This window comes from Suncus etruscus, chromosome 11 (assembly GCF_024139225.1).
Source record: "Suncus etruscus isolate mSunEtr1 chromosome 11, mSunEtr1.pri.cur, whole genome shotgun sequence".
NCBI classification, from domain to species: domain Eukaryota; kingdom Metazoa; phylum Chordata; class Mammalia; order Eulipotyphla; family Soricidae; genus Suncus; species Suncus etruscus.
Window position 1 is genome coordinate 1,868,609 of NC_064858.1, and position 20,729 is coordinate 1,889,337.

The 20,729-nt window shown below is 51.7% G+C and overlaps 1 protein-coding gene across 2 annotated transcripts in view; it reads right to left on the reverse strand.

Moving 5' to 3' along the window:
* The window catches only part of ENTREP2 (endosomal transmembrane epsin interactor 2), a 117,527-nt gene extending 98,900 nt beyond the window's left edge, over positions 1-18,627 (reverse strand). Inside the window, exon 1 of one of the 2 annotated variants that reach the window (XM_049782701.1) lies at positions 18,506-18,627. In XM_049782701.1, the coding sequence (XP_049638658.1) occupies positions 18,506-18,607 (102 nt within the window). In that variant the 5' untranslated portion in view covers positions 18,608-18,627. The remainder of the gene's footprint in view (positions 1-18,505) is intronic. The other variant, XM_049782700.1, reaches the window with a different exon arrangement.
* Between the last annotated feature and the right edge of the window lie 2,102 nt (positions 18,628-20,729).

Consider the following 20,729-nt stretch of genomic DNA (forward strand, 5'->3'; position numbering starts at 1 on the left):
AAAATACTGACATGCTCCCAACTATACCCAGACCCCCAGCAAATTCTCCTACTATACCCTCCTAGTGCCTAACTGTGGCATGAACTCGCCCAGGCACACATAGTCTCCACCACAATCCCCACTGCATGGTGATCCCCAGTGATGCCCCATGATCCTGGCTGTGCCCACAGGACCCCCGAACACCCTCTGACTTCCAGGGGATCCCTGGATCTGGAACATGAACCCACTGTGACCATCAACTGCTAACCCACTCCACAGCACTCCAAGTCTCCCACAAAAAAAGGGGGGGGGGAATGGACAGGAAGCATGTACACCACCTTGTGACCCTTTGGCAGGGAAGGACCCAGCAGGTGGATTTACCAGTGTGACCTCAAACAAGAGGATTCACAACTGATTCCTCGGAGGACCAAGTCATGTCTACACTCAATGAGGTCAAGGAAGGATCCTCCTTGCCCCGGCCTTGGTTCCTGGCCTGGAGATAACCAGCCTACATTCAGATTCACAAGCGCACCAGGTCATAACAGGTACCACCAGGAGCCCAGAGCCTACCTGGCGCTCAACAGATGGGCTACTTTGTGGGGCCCAGAGTCCGAGCTGATGGCTGGCTGTGGGGGAGGTGGGGCGGGAAACTCAGGCCTGTTGGGGACAGTGAACTGCTAATGGGGTCTGAGGACAGAGGACAGGGTCAGAGGACAGAGAGCAGGCCTCAGAAAACTGCCCAGGGTCTCTGTGCTTGTCCTGCAAGCCTAAGGCTTGGTTTGAACCCTGGGTGCACAGCGGAAGGGGTCATAGTCAGGGGCCAGTGTTGGCTCTGCAGTTTATGAACGGAGCAGGAGGGGGCACTAGCAGGGCCCTGGACTTGATCCTGCAAGAGGACAGGCTCTTGCCACGGGCCCCGGCACAAGGGCGGAGGGAATGGGCTCTTATGTGAAGGGTTCCCGGCCCAGGTTTCATTTCTTTCTTCAAAGGAGCAGTAGGGATAAGCTAACAGGCAGCAAAGCCAGTGGGAAGACAAATGTCCATTGTGTGTGTGTTTGGGGTTGTCATGAAACATTCATTCCGCTGGGGCTGGGTCAGTGAGTCCCCCACACTCTGTCTCCTTTGGTCACCTGAGGCCATAAGGGGCTGGGGGTGGACTAAAAGTGGGACTTTGAGATTAGCCAAAGATAGGACAGAGATGCTTTTCCTACCCCTGAATTATGCCTTGGGACGGCAACTAGGAGTGGGAAATTGGAGATGGGGGGTGAGAGAGAGAGACAGAGAGAGAAAGACAGAGAGAGAGAGACAGACAGAGAGGAACCAGAAGTAGCTGCTTTCTGAGTAACTCACAGAACCCATCTTTCTTGCAGCCTCTGTGGCTTCGATAACAATGCTGTCAAATGGGGGTGACCTGAGGACAGGAGGGGTCACTGGGTCTAAGCAGAGGTGACTATGTGCTGAGTCAAGTGATTTTTTTTGCTACAATCAAATATAGATCCTAAAGGTCACCTTGTCTGTCATCTATTATTAAGAACCTGATGCAAGCTCTCTAGATGAAGATAAAATACCGGTTTAAATTTAAAAAAAAAAATGGAGCCTGAGTGATCGGACAGCAGTAGGGCATTTGCCTTGCATGCGATCGACCCAGGACTGACCCACTGAACGTCGCCAGGTGTGGCTCCAAAACAAAGAAAATAATAATAAAATAAAATAAATTTCGTCAAATTCAGTCTCCAGGATCCTCAGTCGCCAACTGGAAATCGCTCAGTTGTTCATCCTAGACCCATCCAGACATGGCGACCTTTCTCTGAGAGGCAGGACAGGGCCTGGAGCTGAAATCACACAGAAATGGCCATAGCATAATGGTTCCTCCACAGAACCAGGCAGTGAGGCTGGGCTTCCACTGGGACACAAATGCAATCACAGAGGAGCAATTCAAAATAAAGTATGCAGAGGTGGGGTCAGAACAGAGCACTGTGCAGAGGACACTTGGTCTTGTAAGTAGCAGAGTCCAGTCCAGTTTGGTGCCAGACACCACACATGAGCACTGCTAGCAGCAATCAGTGAGCACAAAGCTGGGGGTAGCCCCTGAGCATCACCGGAGTGTGTGTGTGTGTGTGTGGGCAAACATCAGCCCTGAGAGAAACAGACAAGATTGGACAGATGCTTCATGGCCACACTGAGGCCTTACTCTGGCTATGTACAAAACACAGAGGTTGGTGGGTTCCCTTTGGATCATGAATCTGTTTGGAAGTTGATACGTTTCTTTAAGTTTAGACTCTAGAGGTTCTGAAATCTTGGAACTCCAAAAATAAAATACAATAAAATAAATGGGGGGCCGGAGAGATAGCACACTAGTAGGGCTTTTGCCTTGCAGGCAGACGAGCCAGGATAGATGGTGGTTTGAATCCCTGCATCCCATATGGTCCCCCATGCCTACCAGGAGCAGTTTCTGAGCATAGAGCCAAGAGGAACCCCGAACACTGCCGGATGTGACCCAAAAACAAAAACAAAAAAAGACAATCTTTAATCTTTTACTTAGGCACCAAGATTGGCAGTGCATACAATGTCATAGCAGGGAGAAATTTCTGTCAAGTTCGGGCCACCCCTGCTAAGATCAGCATTTTGGACAGGACATCCTGGAACTTATGTTCCCCCTCGGACCCACAACCAGCCCTAACATCTCTCCTGGGAACCCCAGATCTGAGTCAGACCGTCTCTGTTCTGTTTTAGTTTGGGGGCCATACCCAGCCAGCAGTGCTCACTGAGGGCTTTCTCCTGCCTCTGTGTCTCTGTGCTCAGTTTCCCATCTCCCCTGTCTTGACCGACTTCTCCCCGCAGCCCCTTCTTCCCATCTTGCACCGAATGCAAACCTTCCTCTCAGTCCTGCTAAAGCTGCTTAGGCCTTTCCACGGTGCATCAAGGGACTTTACGCCTGGGTGGGGGAAGGCTCTCTTCGTCCTCTGGCAATGGAACATGATTTTCGGGGCTCCCAGGGGACCCTGAAAGCCAGTGCAGGAACTCCAAGCTCCGTGATGAGCTTCCCCAAAGCCAGGAGCGACCTTGAGAGAAGGCAGAGGGCAACTGCCACGTACCAGTACTCAGGGATATCTAGAAAAATGCTCAATTTAAATTCAAAAATGCTCTGGCTGTAGTCATGGAGTGAGCCCCAGACAGTCGCCAGCAGGTGGTGGGAAAGATTCTAGAAAACTGGGACAGAGGCCGGGGGGAGAGGTAGGTCCAGGCATCCCTCCCTGTGTCCTCATGACAGGGGAGGAAAAGAGGGAATAGGACCAGGATCTGAGTTTCAGATAGGACCAGAGACCAGGGTATCCTACAGATGAGCCCCAGAACAGTCCCTGGGTAGAACCAAGGAGAGTCTCTGACTTGCAAGGACTCCCACGAGCACTTCCAGCCTTGGGGTTTACACATAGCAGAAGCCAGGAGCCAGAAGCACCGACCTTCTCCAGCCCAGCACACATAGTGATGGATTTTCTGGTGACCATGGCTATGGTCAGGCACAGCCAAGTCGGGCCTGGGTCTCAGGGGGAGGGCAGGAAAACCTCCCTTTACCAGCTAGCCTTTCTCCACACACCACTGGCCAAGCAAGACCCCCAAGATCCCAAAGGAGCCCCCCGAAACAAGGAAGAGAAAGAATACCTCCCAAAACAGACCCCAGAAGAGCAGATTCAAGAATATAGGGGCCAGGGGCCAGAGCAGTTGCACAGTGGGGAGGGTGCTGTCCTAGCATGAGACGGACCCCTGCATCTCATTGGGTCCCCTGAGCACAGAGCCAGGAGTAACCCCTATGCGTTCCTGAGGGGTGACCCAGAAACAAACAAAAACAGGGCCCGGCTGGAGCGATAGCACTGCAATAGGGCATGCGGTGTCTTACATGCAGCCGACTCTGGACGAACCGTAAGTACCATTTCAGTGGAGGTGAGCACTGAATCATCAGCTCCTTATGACCAGGAAGGTCACTCTGACCTGCTGAGCACTGTTCATGAGTCTCCCATCTCCCCTCCAAAACGTGGCCGGAAACTCAAATGAGTTCTAAGAAAAACTGGCAGAAGAACCCGAAAGTGCATCACCATCTCGTGCCGCCAACAGAGGAAGTGCAGGCTGGTGTCGGCCCATCTGCTGGCTCACGGCTCGTCTCCAAGGCGGCTCAGAGCTCGGGAGAGGCAGAAGCAAATGGAGTAAACAGGGCCGGAGTGATAGTGCGGTGGTAGGGCGTTCACCTTGCATTCAACCAACCTGGATGGACCCCGGTTCAATTCCCGGCATCCCATATAGTTCCCTGAGCTTACCAAGATTGATTTCTCAGCACAGAGCCAGGAGGAACCCCTGAACACTGCAGGGTGTGACCCAAAACAACAAAAACAACAACAAAGCAAATGGAATAAACACACTGGCCAGTAGCGATAGGGCCATGTCTGGGCCCACCTGTGACCATGTCTAGGTACAGGACACATGCCTGGTCGGATGTTATTCCTTGTACCTGCAGGCTCAGCTGCCATTTGTGTGGCTGTCGACATCTCAGCGTTTCTTCTTGTTGCTGATTCAAGTAACACCTGATGGTGCTACAAGTTCGTGCTGGCAGGGACCGGGTCACCATATCCAGTGCCAGGGAGGGAGCGACCCCGGGCAGCCATGTGCAAGGCAAAAGCCTCACCCCCACCCATTCTCTCTAACTCTGCATCTAATTTTTAAAATTTCAAAAATAGGGCAGATGATGTAGCAGAGAAAAAAAATCTCTCAGATGGTTAAAAGAACAAAATAAAAGCAGAGACACAGAGAAGTGGGAAGGGAAAAAAGCAAGATACTAAATGAGGTCTACACAGCAGACCTGACATCTAACCGGCAAGGAGACCCATTTACAAAGGCAGAATGGAGATCTGAAATGAGAGCACAACAGCAGGGAGGGCATTTGCCTTGCACGCAGCTGACCAGGTTTGATCCTTGGCATCCCATAGGATCCCCTGAGCACCGCTAGGAGTCCTGAGTGGAGAGCCAGGAGTAATCCCTGAGCATTTCTGAGTGTGACCCCAAAACAAAACAAAAACAAAAACACAAAATCAGAACTGATGAGAGAAAAAGTAGAGGGCAGGGCGCTGGCCTTGCACGCAGCAGACCTCGGTTCAACCCCCAGCACCCTTAAGCCCTGCCAAGAGTGATCCCTGAGCACAGAGCAGGGAGTAAGCTCTGAGCACCGGTGGGTGTGGCCCCAAAACAGATACATAAGTGAAAAGTCAGCTATGAGGAAACTCTAGGAAAGAACGCAACGGCAGCAGGACCCATGGACTAGGCCTGGCAGAGGGTATCAGCCCAGGCAGAAGACCTGTTATCTTGACCCCATGGCAATATGTGGTTCCATCCTTGCAGGCTGCATTGCCTCCGTCTCAACTAGCCAGGCTTCCTGGGTCTCGGAGCTCTGCTGACTCCAATTGGATTATGCTGTGTAGACAGCGGGAGGGCAGCCTCTCCTGGAAGAGTGGAAACTGCTGGAAGCTCCATGCAGGAGCTCAGAGTGCTGAGGGTCCTCTAGATGAGCGAGTGTGCCCCTCAGCTGGAAGCTGCGCCCCAAAGGCTCAGGTCTGTGAATCCCCTCACACCTGCCACTAGCCCCTTGTCCAAAGAAAGGGTACCTGGGAGCTGGCCTGACTCTTATGAGCACCCATGTCTTTAAGGCAAAGAAACAGTGTGTCCACAGCACACTTAATGTTAAATTTTTTGTTGTTAAAAGCAAGAAGGGGGATAATATTCAAGAAAGGCGGGGTCTAACATTAAAAACACACAAAGGTGGTCCCTCAATGATGACAACAGTTTCCAGAGGTAAGTAGGACACATCTATGGGCATTTACACACAGAATGGCATGACAGGAAAACGTATCCAAAAAACATCCCTGAAGGGGCTGAGGCAATAGCACAGTGATAGGGTGTTTGCCTTGCACGGGGCTAACCCCCGGGACAGACCGGGTTCAATCCCCGGCATTCCATATGTCCCCTGAGCCTGCCAGGAGTGACTTCTGAGCACAGAGTCAGGAGTAATCCCTGAACACTGCCGAGTGTGGTCCAAAATCAAAAAAACAAATATATGTATATTAAAAATAAACATTTACTGGGTTTTTTTTTTTTTTTTTTTGGTTTTTGGGCCACACCCAGCATTGCTCAGGGGTCACTCCTGGCTGTCTGCTCAGAAATAGCTCCTGGCAGGCACAGGGGACCCTATGGGACACTGGGATTTGAACCAACCACCTTTGGTCCTGGATTGGCTGCTTGCAAGGCAAACGCCGCTGTGCTATCTCTCCGGGCCCAACATTTACTTTTAAAAAAATTTCCAAATACAAGCATTTAAGAATTCACACAGAAAGGTTGAGTGAAGACACCTGCCAAGTAAAGTAACAGAGACTGAGAAAAGATCCCAACGAGACCGAAAACATTAGCCAAGGACTCCTATGATCTTCAGACTGTCAGACAAGCAAAATTAGGAATGTTTTAGGCCCCTTTCACTGACCATAAGTTAGAGAGAGAATTAGCAACAGGATACCCACACCTCACTCCTACGTCTTCACACACAGTGCCGGCTGATTAAGTCCGAGACAAATAAAAGTCAAAAACAAAAGGTAAAAATATCTAAAACTGAGCGTGTGTGGGAGAGTGTGGTTCTGACATGGATGTGCTATAAATATGCCTTTGCTTGAAGCCTCAGCTGGAATGGCTTCCAGCTGAAAGACACACTGACAGACCCATGAAACGAAGCAAATAAAACACATGTGGAAAGGCATCTGTGGACAGAGATGATGAGTGCAGGGATGGAGGCGTTTCCTTGCATGTGGCTGACTCTGCTTCCATCCCTGGCATCACATGTGGTCCCCTGAGCACTGGAGGAAGCAACCCTGGGAACAGAGCCAGGACTAACCACTGAACATAGAGCGCATCTCAATCACAGAGCTCAGAATTCCTGGACCAGCGCTGAAGAGATAGCACAGGAGTAGGGCATTTGCCTTGCATGTGGCCTATCTGAGATGAACGTGGGTTCAAGTCTCAGTCCCCCAGCCTGACAGGGGTGATTTCTAAGTACAGAGCCAGGAGTAACCCCTGAGCACCGCCAGGTGTGGCTGAAAAACTGATCACTCAATCAATAGATGAATAAAGTTTTTTAAAGAATTCCTGGATTGTGTGGCCACATAGTTCCAAATTTTTCAAGACTGTCATCCTAGAAAGAACCACCAAATGTCAAAGTAGTATAAAAGCCACCAAAGGTCAAAAACAAAACCAGTAACAGATGATCAATGAACAACCAGGGCCTTTAGACAACGACTTATTGACACCATTGCTAGATATAATGATTTGTACAAATTTTCTCTTGCTGTAGCTTTTTTTTTTAATAGTTTCTTTACCACTTAGCTGTAAACAAGCAATATAAAGTAAATTATTTTGTGTCTGTCAAGGGGCCAGGTTTCATCAGGAGTAGGAATCCAGGTTCAGTGATAGAAGGAATTTTACATTGGTGGTGGGACTGGTGTTTAAATATGGAATGAGAAAAACAACGTATTTTGAGAAGCTATGTACATCTCAGCATTTAAATAAAGTAATAAAAAAATATAAGGCACCTGCACTCCTCTGGTCATTGCAGAATTATTCACAATAGCCAGAATCTGGAAACAGCCCAAGTGCCTGAGAAAAGATGAGTGGATAAAGAAACAGTGGTACATTCACACAATGGAATACTATGCAGCTGTTCAAAAAGTGAAGTCATGAAGTTGCTTATATATGGATGGGTCTGGAGTCTTATGCTGAGTTAAATGAGTTAGAAGGAGAGGGATAGAATGGAATGATCACACTCCTTTGTGTGATATAAGAAAACAAGATAATAATTCCCAAAAACAATAGAGTCAAGGGCCAGGAGGAGTGGTCCATAGTAGGAAGCTTGTGACAAATAGTGGAGGAGAGCAGTGAGGGCAGCGAAGGGACCACTAGGACAAGGAGAGTTGGAAATGATCTCCCTGGACAAGAACTGGGTGCTGAAAGGAGGGAAGGTGATGGACATGATGCCCCTTCAGTAAGTATTATAAACTAAAGTGCCTAAAAGAAGAGAGGGGAGAGAGAGAGAGAGAGAGAGAGAGAGAGAGAGAGAGAGAGAGAGAGAGAGAGAGAGAGAGAGAGAGAGATTGTTTGCCCCAAAGGCAGGCTGGACTGAAGCTAGGAAGGAAACTGGGGATGTTGGTGGTGGGAAATGTGCACTGGTGACAGGTGTGGGACATTGTATGACTGAAACTCAACCATGAACAACTTTGTTTTTGGTTTATTTTGATTTTTTGGGTCATACCCGGCAGCGTTCAGGGGTTACTCCTAGCTCTACGCTCAGAAATCATTCCCGGCAAGCTTGGGGGACCCAAGCTTGGGGGACTCTATGCTATCTCTCCAGCCCAAACAATTTTGTTAACTGTGTATCTCAAAGTTGTTATGTCATACCCTGCCTTTACCCAAAACGAAGACACTCCCCCAATTTCTTCTTTTTCCACCTAGCCCTTTGACTTGTAAAAGTCCCCCCTTTTGTCTCTCATTTGACTCTCCCCGTAAAGAAATCCCATAAAGATGGGTTTCGATTTTGGCCTTTTTTTGCATGCAGAGAGACCACAAGGCAAGAAGCCAGCCAGACTCCATGATTCTCTCCTGACTGGCTTGATTTATTAATTCTTTGTGGCTACCTACTCAGGCCTGTTCAACTGGGGTTGGAAATATGGTGCATGGGAATCTATTTCATACAGTTATTTAATTTTTAAAATTTTCTTTAAAAGAACACTTTGAGTAACCCCTGACCACCGCCATGTGTGGCCCAAAAACCAAAAACCAAAAAAAAAAAAAAAAAAAAAAAAAAAAAAAAAAAGAACACTGTGGAAATGAAGATTTAAATTTTATTCATTCAGGGGCCAGAGTGATAGCATAGCAATAGGGCATTTGCCTTGCATCTGGATGACCCTGGACAGACCCGGGTTGGATGCCCAGCATCCCAAATGGTCTCTCAAGCCTGCCAGGAGCAATTTTTGAGTGCAGAGCCAGGAGGAACCCCTGAGCACTGCAGGATGTGGCCCCAAAATCAAACAAACAAAATTACTCATTCTATCTATTAAAAAAGATGAATCATGTGTGACACATGGGTCAATGTTGATCCCATGACTCATACTATTCCCCATGTTTGCGCCATGTCTGGTGGTGAGGGAACCTCACAGATGAAATTAGGAGCAAAGACTCACACTTGAAAGTGATTCCAAAAAAACAGAGCTGAGTAAGGCCATCCTTCAATTGACCAATTCGTGTATCAAGCAGGAACTTGGAGATTTCAAGATAATGAGGCTAATGAGGCGAAACCTTAATGATTGGCAAATCTGGGAAGGGTCTGGGGGAGTCTCTGTGCTTCTTTGATTGGCAGTTGGACAGCCTATCTGCAATAGAAGCAAGATGGAAGCATCGGAGTGACCCACCTCTTCAGAAATAAAGAGGAAGTAAAGAGAAAACCATGCAAGAGTGAAGAAGTGAAGGTTGTGGTCCCTCAAGTGGTGACCAGGGCAGCGCCATTTCTAGTCACTCTCTCACTAAGCATTTCCAAGATTTCAAGGAGCTGCAATGGAGAATGGTGATGAGGAGAAAACCAGCCCTGAAACAGGAAAATTATGAGCCAGGAACCCAGAAAGTTACCCAGACATTGCGAAGACCAACATAGCCCCCTGGACAAACAAGGTTGAGTCAGGAATGAGTTGGGACATCGGTCAAAGACATGATGTGGTTTGTGTGCAAGTGGAAATGGGCCAATCTTGTATGGGGAGAGGGATGAACTGTTTGCATTAACCAATGAAATGCTTGAGTTGTAGAATCTTGGAAAGCCCTATAGAAATTCTTTGAAGATTTGACTCAGGGTCCTTGTCAAGACTCCCTGGTTGGATGTGACTCGAACCTCGGCTAGCCGAATAAACTCCCTTTTGTGCCTGGCATTATCGAGGTGGTCTCTGACTCTCAGTGCTGACTTGGGTGTGTCAACTCGGAACCTACAATACGAGGGTGGATATGGAAAAACCAAAAAATTAACTTCAAAGAACTGAATTTAGTGTCACCCAACACTATACAGCACTCTACAGCATCCGAGGGATGGAGGATGAGGTCTTTCCCCTCCAGCTCGAAGCACGCATCTACTACCCTGTCCAGCCGACGGTTCTGAGGTGAAACGGCAGGTAAACAGCTCGCAGACAGTCGGGCTTGTGGAAATGTTAGCTTTATTCGGTGGACAAGACTGGAGTCCAAAGACTCAGCATAAGTTCCAGCCAAAAGCCTCTCGCCTTCCACAGACCCTTGTTTTTATCCCCCAGAATCAGGTACCACCCAATGGTGGGATCAGATAACACCCAATGGTGGAAGCAGAATCAGGTACAACCCTAGGGTGGGGGCAGAATGCCAGGTCACACCCTAGGTAGGGCACAATCACCGATCAGGGCAGGGTCAGTAACATAATAATCCCCTAAAATATTTACATACACAACAGTAGGCCACACACAGTGCCCATTGGGTCCAACAAACGTTTGTGTTAAAACTATTTACCAGGGGCCTAAGCAATAGTGCAGTGGGGACGGTATTTGCTTTACATGAGGTCAGCCCAGGTTCAATCCCTGGCATCCCATAGGGTTTCTGGAATCTTCCAGGAATTATTTCTGAGCACAGAGCCAAGAGTAACCCCTTAGCACCACAGAATGTGTCCCATCCACCACACACACACACACACACACACACACACACACACACACACACACACACACACACACACACACACAAACTGCTCACCTGAGCTGAAGACACAGGACAGTGAGGAAGGCATTTGCTTTGCACATGGCTGAGCCAGGTTCCATTCCCAGTACCACACTCTGCAGCCCACTCGGGAGTGATCCCTGAGCATTGCCAGTGCAGCCCCACCCCCACCCCAAAGCCAATCTAACTAAATACTCATAAAATATAAATGTTCCCCAGCTCTCTCCAGCCTCACCTCTTCCTATCTCCACACCCTCCTTCCCCACCTGCCTCATTCTGGCTCCCACTTGGTGAGTCAACTCAAAAATCTGCTTCGGTAGGACTCAGGAGGCCCAGATCCTAGAAGACCGTAGGGGCGCTGGTTCTGAAGCGTCTGCTTCAAACACTGGACTAGCGGATTGCTGCCGGCTGCTGTCCTCTCTGCATCCTGGCCCACGAGAGGATCCTGGGCCTGTTCCTGACCCTGGCGATTGATTCCACAGTGACCCTTCCTTAGTGCTACCTCACTGCCCAGCCCACATGCATGAGCCCAGCTCCTCCTTCTGGCCTGGCTCTCTGGAACAACCCATTTTCGCCACCAGCATTAATCTGGTGTTGATATCTAAAGTCTTAAATAAACTCGAGTTTCTACTCATCGTTCCATCAGCTGTGACAGTTCCCTTCCCACTGAGACACCCGCCCACATGGAGGCTCTGACTGTCTCCCATGGGTGGCGTGCATTGCTCCAAAGGACCAGCCTGTGCAGTAACATGTGTAGTAATGCGCCATGTAGTAATGCCCCGTGTAGCAAAATGTTGTGTAGCAATGTCCCATGCAGTAACGTGCAGTGACAAGTATGAACATCCCATGTAGTAACATGCCGTGAAGCAACGTGGTGTATAGTACCCTTCCCAAGTAGTAATACCCATGTAGTAACATCCCTTGTAACAATGTGTCTTGTAAGTAATGTTCCATATTGTAACATTATGTAGTAATGTCCCATGTAGTAACATGTCATGGGGTAATATAATATGTAACAACATACAGTATAGTGACATGTCATGAAATAATGTCCTGTGTAGGAACATGCCATGCCATAATGCCCCACGTAGTCATTTGTTTTGTATAGTAACTTCCCATGTAGTAATGTGTCATGTGGCAACATGTTGTATAGTCATGTGTCACATAGTAACATCTGTGTAGTAACATGTCATGAAACAACATGTTTTGTAGGTAATGTGGTGTGTAGCAATGTCTCATGTAGTAACATGTCGTGTCATGATGTCCTTTGTGGTAGTCTGTTGTTGCATAGTAACATGTGCAGCAATGTCCTGTGTCATAACGTGCCATATAGTAACATCCCATGTAGTAAGGTGTCATATAGTGATGGCCATGTAGTAACATGTCATGTTGTAGTGTGTTGTGCCACACATTCTGCGCATGTTGTAATGTCTCATGTCACAGAGTGCCGTGCCCCCAGGTTGTGGTCTGGGCTGGGGAGTTGAACTGAGTCAAGGTTTGGAGGGGATGAAGGCTTCTCTAATTAATTAGTCCATCATTTTCTTCTCTTCTGGGAATCGTGGCTTGCGACCATCCCAGCAGCACTCAGGGCTGACTCCTGGCTCTGTGTTCCAGGGTCACTCCTGACGGGGCTCCAGGGACCATATGCAGGAGATTGAACAATCACCTATTTCCTCACTTTCTGTAGGAAAATGGGACCTGGAAAGGTTCAGATCCTAGTACCACAGGGGATGGAAACAGAGCCACATCAGGAAAGGCGCTCAAGGCTTACAGGTCTGTGCCAGAAGGAGCACAGGGGACAGGCAGCAGCTGGCACCACATGGGGGCTCCAAGCAATCCTTGTGCATGGAGCCAGGAGTCAGCACCCAGCTTCCCAAACACACACTGCGACCTTCAGATTGGAAAGGTGCCTCTCACCATGGGTGCAGTCCACACAGAAACGGCACAGCAACCATCTCAGGGTGCCAGTTTCCACATGGGGACCGGAAGCCGCATGAATGGGCAGGCAGGAAATTCAGGATCACCCGCAGCACGTACTGGTCCCCCAAGTACCGCCAAGTACCGGGAGTAGCCCCAGAGTACTGCTTAGCCATGCATGCCGCAAAGAAGCCAAAACAGCTCAAGCAGACTTGGCTCTCACATCCCACACAGCAATGAGAGGAGACAATTGCGGCCTGGCAACCACTGGAGTCCCAGCACCCCAGATTGTCAGGAAAGCACCCCCCGGGACCCTTCCTAGGACCTCGGCACAACCCCGCACACTCACAAGAAAACATTCAGAACCCGCCCAGCCTCAGGGGCAGGGAAGACTCTCACGGCTCCCCACAAAATGCACGCAGACTGCAGGGGGCTGTCCAGAACTGAAGATGCAGCGCAGAATGTTGGCAGGGCCCGGTCAGGCCTGAACCACAGCTGAAGGCCCATTGGGAAACAAGTGGCTGTGACGTTAATTCAACATGGATTCTATGTGGATTCAACATTCGACTTATGGGTGACCCAGGAGCCACGGCCCCTGCGCCCCTACATGAGGCTATAAGTGGCCGTGAAGTTGAATGGTTTCAACCTGGTTGGAACTGGAAGAAACCAGGTTAAGTGAGAAAAGCCAGGAAGAGCCAGACCAAAAAGTCTTTCTTTACAAAGGAAATATAATGGTGTCAAGGAGCTGCCCAAGTCACCCTGACCTAGAGCTGGGGGAGAAGGAGGAGGAGGAGAGAAATCAAGGTGGGAAGGAGGAAGACAAGAGGGATGTTGTGGGGGATCAGGGTTCAGGGCTGCGTCGGTTGGGGAGCGGGAGAGTCCTGCAGCCATAAACCCAAGCAAGGACTCAACGACCCTGAGAACAGGAAATCTAAGCTGCAAACACACAACTCTGGGGTGTGTCTGCCAAGGAGAGAGGAAAGGGGCGAGGGTCGACTAACAGAGTGTGGGAGAGCTCTCAGGTGCGAGTAGACGTTGGGGGTGGGGGTGAGGTTGGAATATTATTTGCCCAAAATTCAACCACCATGAGTTTATAAACCACAATTCTTTCATTAACTAAAAGAAGATAAAAAAAATGCCTGGGGCCGGGTGGTGGCGCTAAAGGTAAGGTGCCTGCCTTGCCCGCGCTAGCCTTGAATGGACCGCGGTTCGATCCCCCGGTGTCCCATATGGTCCCCCAAGCCAGGAGCAACTTCTGACACATAGCCAGGAGTAACGCCTGAGTGTTACCGGGTGTGGCCCAAAAATCAAAAAAAAAAAAAAAAATGCCATCGGGGCTGGAGAGGTGGCGCTAGAGGTAAGGTGTCTGCCTTGCAAGCACTAGCCAAGGAAGGACCATGGTTCGATCCCCTGGTGTCCCATATGGTCCCCACAAGCGAGGGGCGATTTCTGAGCGCTTAGCCAGGAGTAACCCCTGAGCATCAAACAGGTGTGGCCAAAAAACAAACAAACAAAAAAAAATGCCATCTGGGGCCGGAGAGATAGCACAGTGGTAGGGTGTTTGCCTTGCATGTGGCCAACCTAGGAGGGACCCGGTTCGATTCCCAGCATCCCATATGGTTCCCCAACCTGCCAGGGGTGATTTCTGAGCACAGAGCAAGGAGTAACCCCTGAGCACCCCAGGTTGTGGCCCAAAAACCAATCAATCAATAAAGTTGTTTGTTTTTTAAAAGAAAATGCCATCTGGCTAGCTTAGCACTGGACTACGAAGGCACCCAAAAGCTTTGCTCCTAATCCTGAAAGTTGTCCTCTGACAGAGTCCATCATCATTCCGAATCCTCCAGCTCCCTCTGTCCCCCAGCCCTCTAGTCCCCCTGGGGCTGCTGTTAAGTTGGATTCCAGCAATGTCTTCTTGCATGCCAGTGTGAACAAGTCTCGGCCCTTCTGGGTCAGTCCCTGTTAGGTCGGTCCTTCCCCGGCCTCTAATCCCATCCAGGCTGTCTCTTGCCCACCGCCTCCTCTCTGGTCACTTCTGAGTCCCATGTCGCTGCTTTCTGATTGTGTTCCTCCTCTCCTCAACTTGGAATCTTACTCTTTATCCATTTATCTGTCCTTCCCAAAGTTCCTTTTCTCCAAATCCTTTCCAGGTTCAAATCCCTAGAGCCAAGTATAACCCTCCCCTTCCTCGCAGGAGGGACCCCTGAGCATAGAGCCAGGAGTGACTCCAGAATACCACCACTTGGTGGTCCCAAAACCTCAACCCCACCCACCCTGAGTAAAAAAAAATACAAAAAAAGCACAAAACATCACCATCACCATAGATTAAGCAAACGAAAAACGAAAAATATTTGCAATATCTAAAGAAGATATGGGTTTTCAGGTTAGAGTAAAGAATTTAATTTGCATTAGAGGAGGAGACAATGTGGATAGTGGTTAATGGGACAACTGGGGGGAAGAGAGAGAGAGAGAGAGAGAGAGAGAGAGAGAGAGAGAGAGAGAGAGAGAGAGAGAGAGAGAGAGAGAGAGAGAGAGAGAGAGAGAGAGGAGAGAGAGAAGGTACTGTGAGCAGGAGAGACCCATATTCCCTGGAAATGAAGCCAGCAAAACTCCACAGAACTCCAGTTCTGAATACCTTGTGAGGAGCAATTCCACTCTAGGGAACCGAAGCTGGGAGTACTCGTGCCGCGTCAAAGGCACTTTTTAATGAGACACAGAGCTAACCTGGCCAGAATATTCCCAGCAGGAGAGCAACAAAATCAACTACCATTATTCAACCTGTGGGCGCTTCTCCAGTCCTTACAGATAATGAGAACGATAACGACAATGGACTAGGGCAGGAAAGAGAAATAGACGTTAAAGGCACAAATGATGTGTCTGATGTTCCCAAATGTGGCTGTATATTCTGCATCCTCTGTGCTCCTGTGAACCAGGCCTGGGGACAGAACTGAGAGAAAGAGAAACTTTGTTCTCACTTTCCAGATCCACCTCAGAGTTTTCTATTCTTCCAAGCATGTTGCCTTTGACTTTGAAAGAATTCACTGATGCTACATTTATTTTAGTTATCTCTGTGTATTGGTGGATGGAGGGAGGGAGGGAGAGAAGGAGAGAGGAAGAGAGTGGGTGGGTGAGTGGGTGGGTGGATGATTGGGTGGGTGGAGTGATGGAGGGAGGGAGGAGTGGGTAGATGGATGAATGAATAGATGAGTGAATGGGTGGATGGGTGGAGAAATGGAGGGATGGGTGGGTGGAACAAAGGAGGGATGAGTGGGTGGGTGAATGGATGGATGGATGGGTGGGTGGGTGGGTGGATGGATGGATGGGTGGGTGGATGGGTGGACGGATGGATGAATGGGTGGACGAATGGGTGGATGGACGGATGGGTGGGTGATGGATGGGTGGGTGGATGGATGGGTGGATGGATGGATGGATGGATGGGTGGATGGATGGGTGGATGGATGGATGGATGGATGGATGGGTGGATGGGTGGGTGGGTGGGTGGGTGGATGGATGGGTGGATGCGTGGATGGATGGATGGATGGATGGATGGATGGATGGATGGATGGATGGATGGGTGGGTGGATGGATGGATGGATGGATGGATGGATGGATGGATGGATGGATGGATGGATGGGTGGGTGGATGGGTGGATGGATGGGTGGATGGGTGGGTGGATGGATGGATGGATGGATGGGCGGTTGGAGGAGAGAGAAGGGGTGAGTGGATGGATGATTGGGTAGATGGAGAGATGGTTGGGAGGGTGGGTGATGAATGGGTGACAGCTGATGATAGAGGCTTAGGGGTGAGTGGATGGACAGATGGGGATGACTAGTATGTCTGTTGAAGGATGGCTGGACGCGTGCAGGCCAGCATGGATTCACTCACAGAGCACACTGCTGTTTCTGCTGCCTGGGTTACAACACTCTGAGGGTGGCAAGGGGAAGGCATGGTCCACATCCAAGCAGCAGGTCCCCACCTGTCCCTGAGGCTCTAGGAGCAGCGGGGCTGCCAGCCCACGTGCCCATGACAAGGTCCGTGTCAGGGAAAAGCCACAAAGACCTAGGAGCCCCAAGGGGGCTGAGGAGGTGGCATCTGTGGGACCAAACATGCTGACAGGCTCCAAGGACACCCAAATATCTCCACTCCCCCGGCCAGTCACGACAGCATTGAGATAGCCCCAAAACAGATAGCCCCAAAACAAGCCGACATGCACGTCCCAGTGTGAGAGGGCGTCGGGGCTGTGGGGACACCAGGCTGCAGTGGCGGGGGCAGGGGGAGCCGAGCACAAACGTGTGGGACATTCTTCTAGGCCCCCGAAAAAGCACACATGAGGATGAGAGAGGCTGGGACAGAGGGTCCTTGTCAGGGTGAGTGAGGCTCAGTGGAAGGGCACCTGCCCTGTCGAGGGAGGGCCCTGGTTTCCTCCCTGTCGCACACACAGAATCACGCACTCACATACATGCAACTTATACACACACGCACACGAACACAGACGGAGGGGAGCAGAGCTTCGTCTGTCCTCCCTGATGTCACCAGGATTCGTGGGGTGTCTCCCACCTGGGCTCTGGGGTTCCCTTAACTCCTCACAGACTCAGGCGACCCACACCCAGACCTGCCACCACCTGCTGTCCCCCTCCTCACCCTCAGCCACTTAATGGGGGCCTTTGATCCTTTGATTCTTAGTTTGGGATCCCAGCTGTGCCCTGGAGGGTGCCAGGGCCATGGGGAAGGAGGGTGGGGAAAGTGGTGTTGGGAGCACTGGGAAGAGGAAATCTGCCTCTGGCAGACCTCCCCGAAACAAGGCTTGTCAGAGAGACAGAGCTAACAAGCCCAGAGACTCAAGTGCCCCTCTCAGCACCACCCCGTGCTTTGGCCCACACTTGGGGGGAGGAGGTTCCCCTCCAGGCTTGCTCTGGTGTGAGAGTCAGTGCCCCCTTTTTGAAGGACCTCCCCAGCCCACAGAGGTCTCAGCCCCCCTTGACCCTTGAGTGAGTTTCCAGCCCAGGCCACAGACTGGAAAGCGAAGCAAAGACGCACAAAACACAGAACACACAAAACAGATGAAACACATAACACACAGCACAGGACACAGAACACAAAACACGAAAACACACAAAAACACACGAAACGTGCAAGACACTGAGCACTCCACACAACCAACACAAAATAAAAGCACAAAGCACACATACGAGGCACATAACACAAGACACACAAAATACAAGACACAAAACACAGGAAACACATAACACAGAGAGCACACAACGCATAACACAAGGGCACAACTCACAGAACACGCATGACGCAAAACACACAACACACAACACACAGCACGCAGAACGCACGACGCAGCCAACACAAAACACCGGCACGCGACGCACAAACAGAAAACACAGAGAATACACGAAGTCACACCCCACAAAACACACAACATTCAAACTATACACAACGCACAAACTGCAAAACACAGGGAAAGGAAAACAAGCCAGTCCGCTAGTCTGAACCTTCACTCTCGGGGACCGGGGCCCAGACAGGCAGGTGGCACCGGGCGCCGGGCAGGGGTGTTGGGGTCCGGGGACCCGGGGACCTGGGGTTGGGGTCTGGGAATAGGGGGTCCGGGGTCTGGGGAGGGGGAGGCCAGGCACCCACAGGCGCAGGCAGCCCCGCGCGCCTCCGCACCCGGCACCCCGCATTGCCTCCCCGGGCCCTTGCGGTCCTTGTCCGCGCGTGGGGAGCGGGGACCAACTTTGGCCCGGGTCCCCCCGTAGCCGGGGGACGCGCCCGGCCCGGGGTCCCCTCCGGCGTGCCCACTCACCGAGAAGCCGGCCCAGAAGGGGCAGGAGTGGCGCACGCGGGCCGAGGTGGTGAGCGCCAGCGCGGCGAAGCTCACGGCCACGATGAGGCTCCCGAGCGCCATCTGCGCCGCCCCGAGCGCCAGCACCAGGCGGGAGCGGCCCGGGCACGGGCGCGGGCGGGACGGGCTGCGCGGCGGCATCGCGCCCGGGGCCCCGCCGGTCAGCGGCGCGCGGGGCCCGGCCCTGGCCGCCGGCGCACCGGGGGACGCCGAGCCCGCCGCTGCCCGCAGCCCCTGCCGCCCCGCGCGCCCGCGTCCATGCCGGCGACGAGCCCGCGCCCGCCCGCACGCCCGCAGCCCGCGCGTGCCCACGGCCGGGCGCGAGCCGCAGCCGCAGCCGCAGCCGGCCGGACACGCGCCGGCCCCCGGCGGACGGGCGCGGGGCGGCAGGTGCGGGTGCGGGACGGACGGACCGGCCAGGACGGCGGCGGGCAGGGGCAGGGGTCGGGCCAAACCAGCCGGGCACAGGCCGGAGGTGCCCACGCGACACCCTCGAGTCCCAGTGCCACACACACACACACACACACACACACACACACACAAGAACCTCCAGGAGTGACCTCTGAGCACCACTGGGTGGCTTCCTAGACAGACAGACAAGACACACACACACACACACCAAGAACCACCAGGAGTGACCACTGAGCACCACTGGGTGGCTTCCTAGACAGATAGACAGACAGACAGACAGACAGACAGACAGACACACACACACACACACACACACACACACCAAGAACCACCAGGAGTGATTCCTCAGCACCATTGGGTGGGTTCCTATACAGACACACAGACACACCAACACACAGACACACACACGCCCCAAGCACCACCAGGAGTCATCCCAGAGAACAGAGGCAGGAATAAGCCCTGAGCACCACTGGATGGGTTCCTAGACACACAGACACACACACACAGACACACACACACAGACACACACACACACACACACCACAGCAGGAGTAAGCCCTGAGCACCACTGGATGGGTTCCTAGACAGACAGACACACACACACACACCACAGCAGGAGTAAGCCCTGAGCACCACTGGATGGGTTCCTATACAGACACACAGATACACACACACACACACACACACACACACACACACACACACACACACACACACATGTCCCCAGCAAACCAGGAGTGATCCTTGAGAACAGAGGCAGGAGTAAGCCCTGAGCACCACTGGGTGAGTTCCAACACAGGCACACAGACACACACACACACACACACACACACACACCCAGCCTGGGCACTGCTTCACTCTATCACCCCTCCACCCCCACCACCACCACCACTAGAAATCACCCTGGGCCACGGGGCAAAGGGAGAGATAGAGAAAAGGGTCCGTTCGAGCAGCGCAACCCCTTTTGCCAATACTTCATTTTCATCTCTGCGGAGGGCCCCAGAGAAGAGTTGGAAAAGCACCTTGGAGGCCGAGACATTCTCAGGCTGTGGGCTTTGTGGGTCCAGCAAATCCAACAGCCTTGTTTAGGCCCGGTGGTGTTGGAAAAAAGGCTGTGTGGACACAGGAACGGGGTTTAAAGGCCGGGAGGAAGGGCCAAGGGAATTTAAAGGCGTCAGGGAGACTCATGTCCATCTCTCCAGACTCTTCTACAAGCCTGGACGGAACCAGGACTCCCGACTTCACTCAGGCACTGTGTCGCCTTCAAATATCTGTTCCTGGGGCTGGAAAATCCACCTCAGAGATATTGATTCCTCCGGGCCTGGACGAGCTGCTATTAAAATGCAAATTCCTCCTGAAGGGCACCTGAGCCCTTGTCAGCCTGTCTGGTCAGGGATGGGATTTATTTCCCCAGTAATGGGATGGACCGGGGACGGGGAGGGGGGGGTGTGTTCCAGAGAGCAGAGCCACTGACCCTGAAGCGCTGATCCTGCTGGGCCCCTCCCCAAGCTCTCAGTTCCCAGGGGGATGCCCCCACCCACCCACCCCACAAACACATCAGCTGTGATGAAACAGGCATGGGAGGTTCTGGGCCAACCCTGGCTGGTCGGGGAGCAGGAAATCAGGAGAAACACACGACCTCACATTCAGGGATTCTCGCTTGGCACCCACCTCACCATCCTGTGAGGCAGAGCAGACAAGCCTCCTGAGCTCCGGCTTCCCCGTGGGGGGCAATAGATGCTCGCTCCCAGGGGATCACCCACCACCCCTGGGG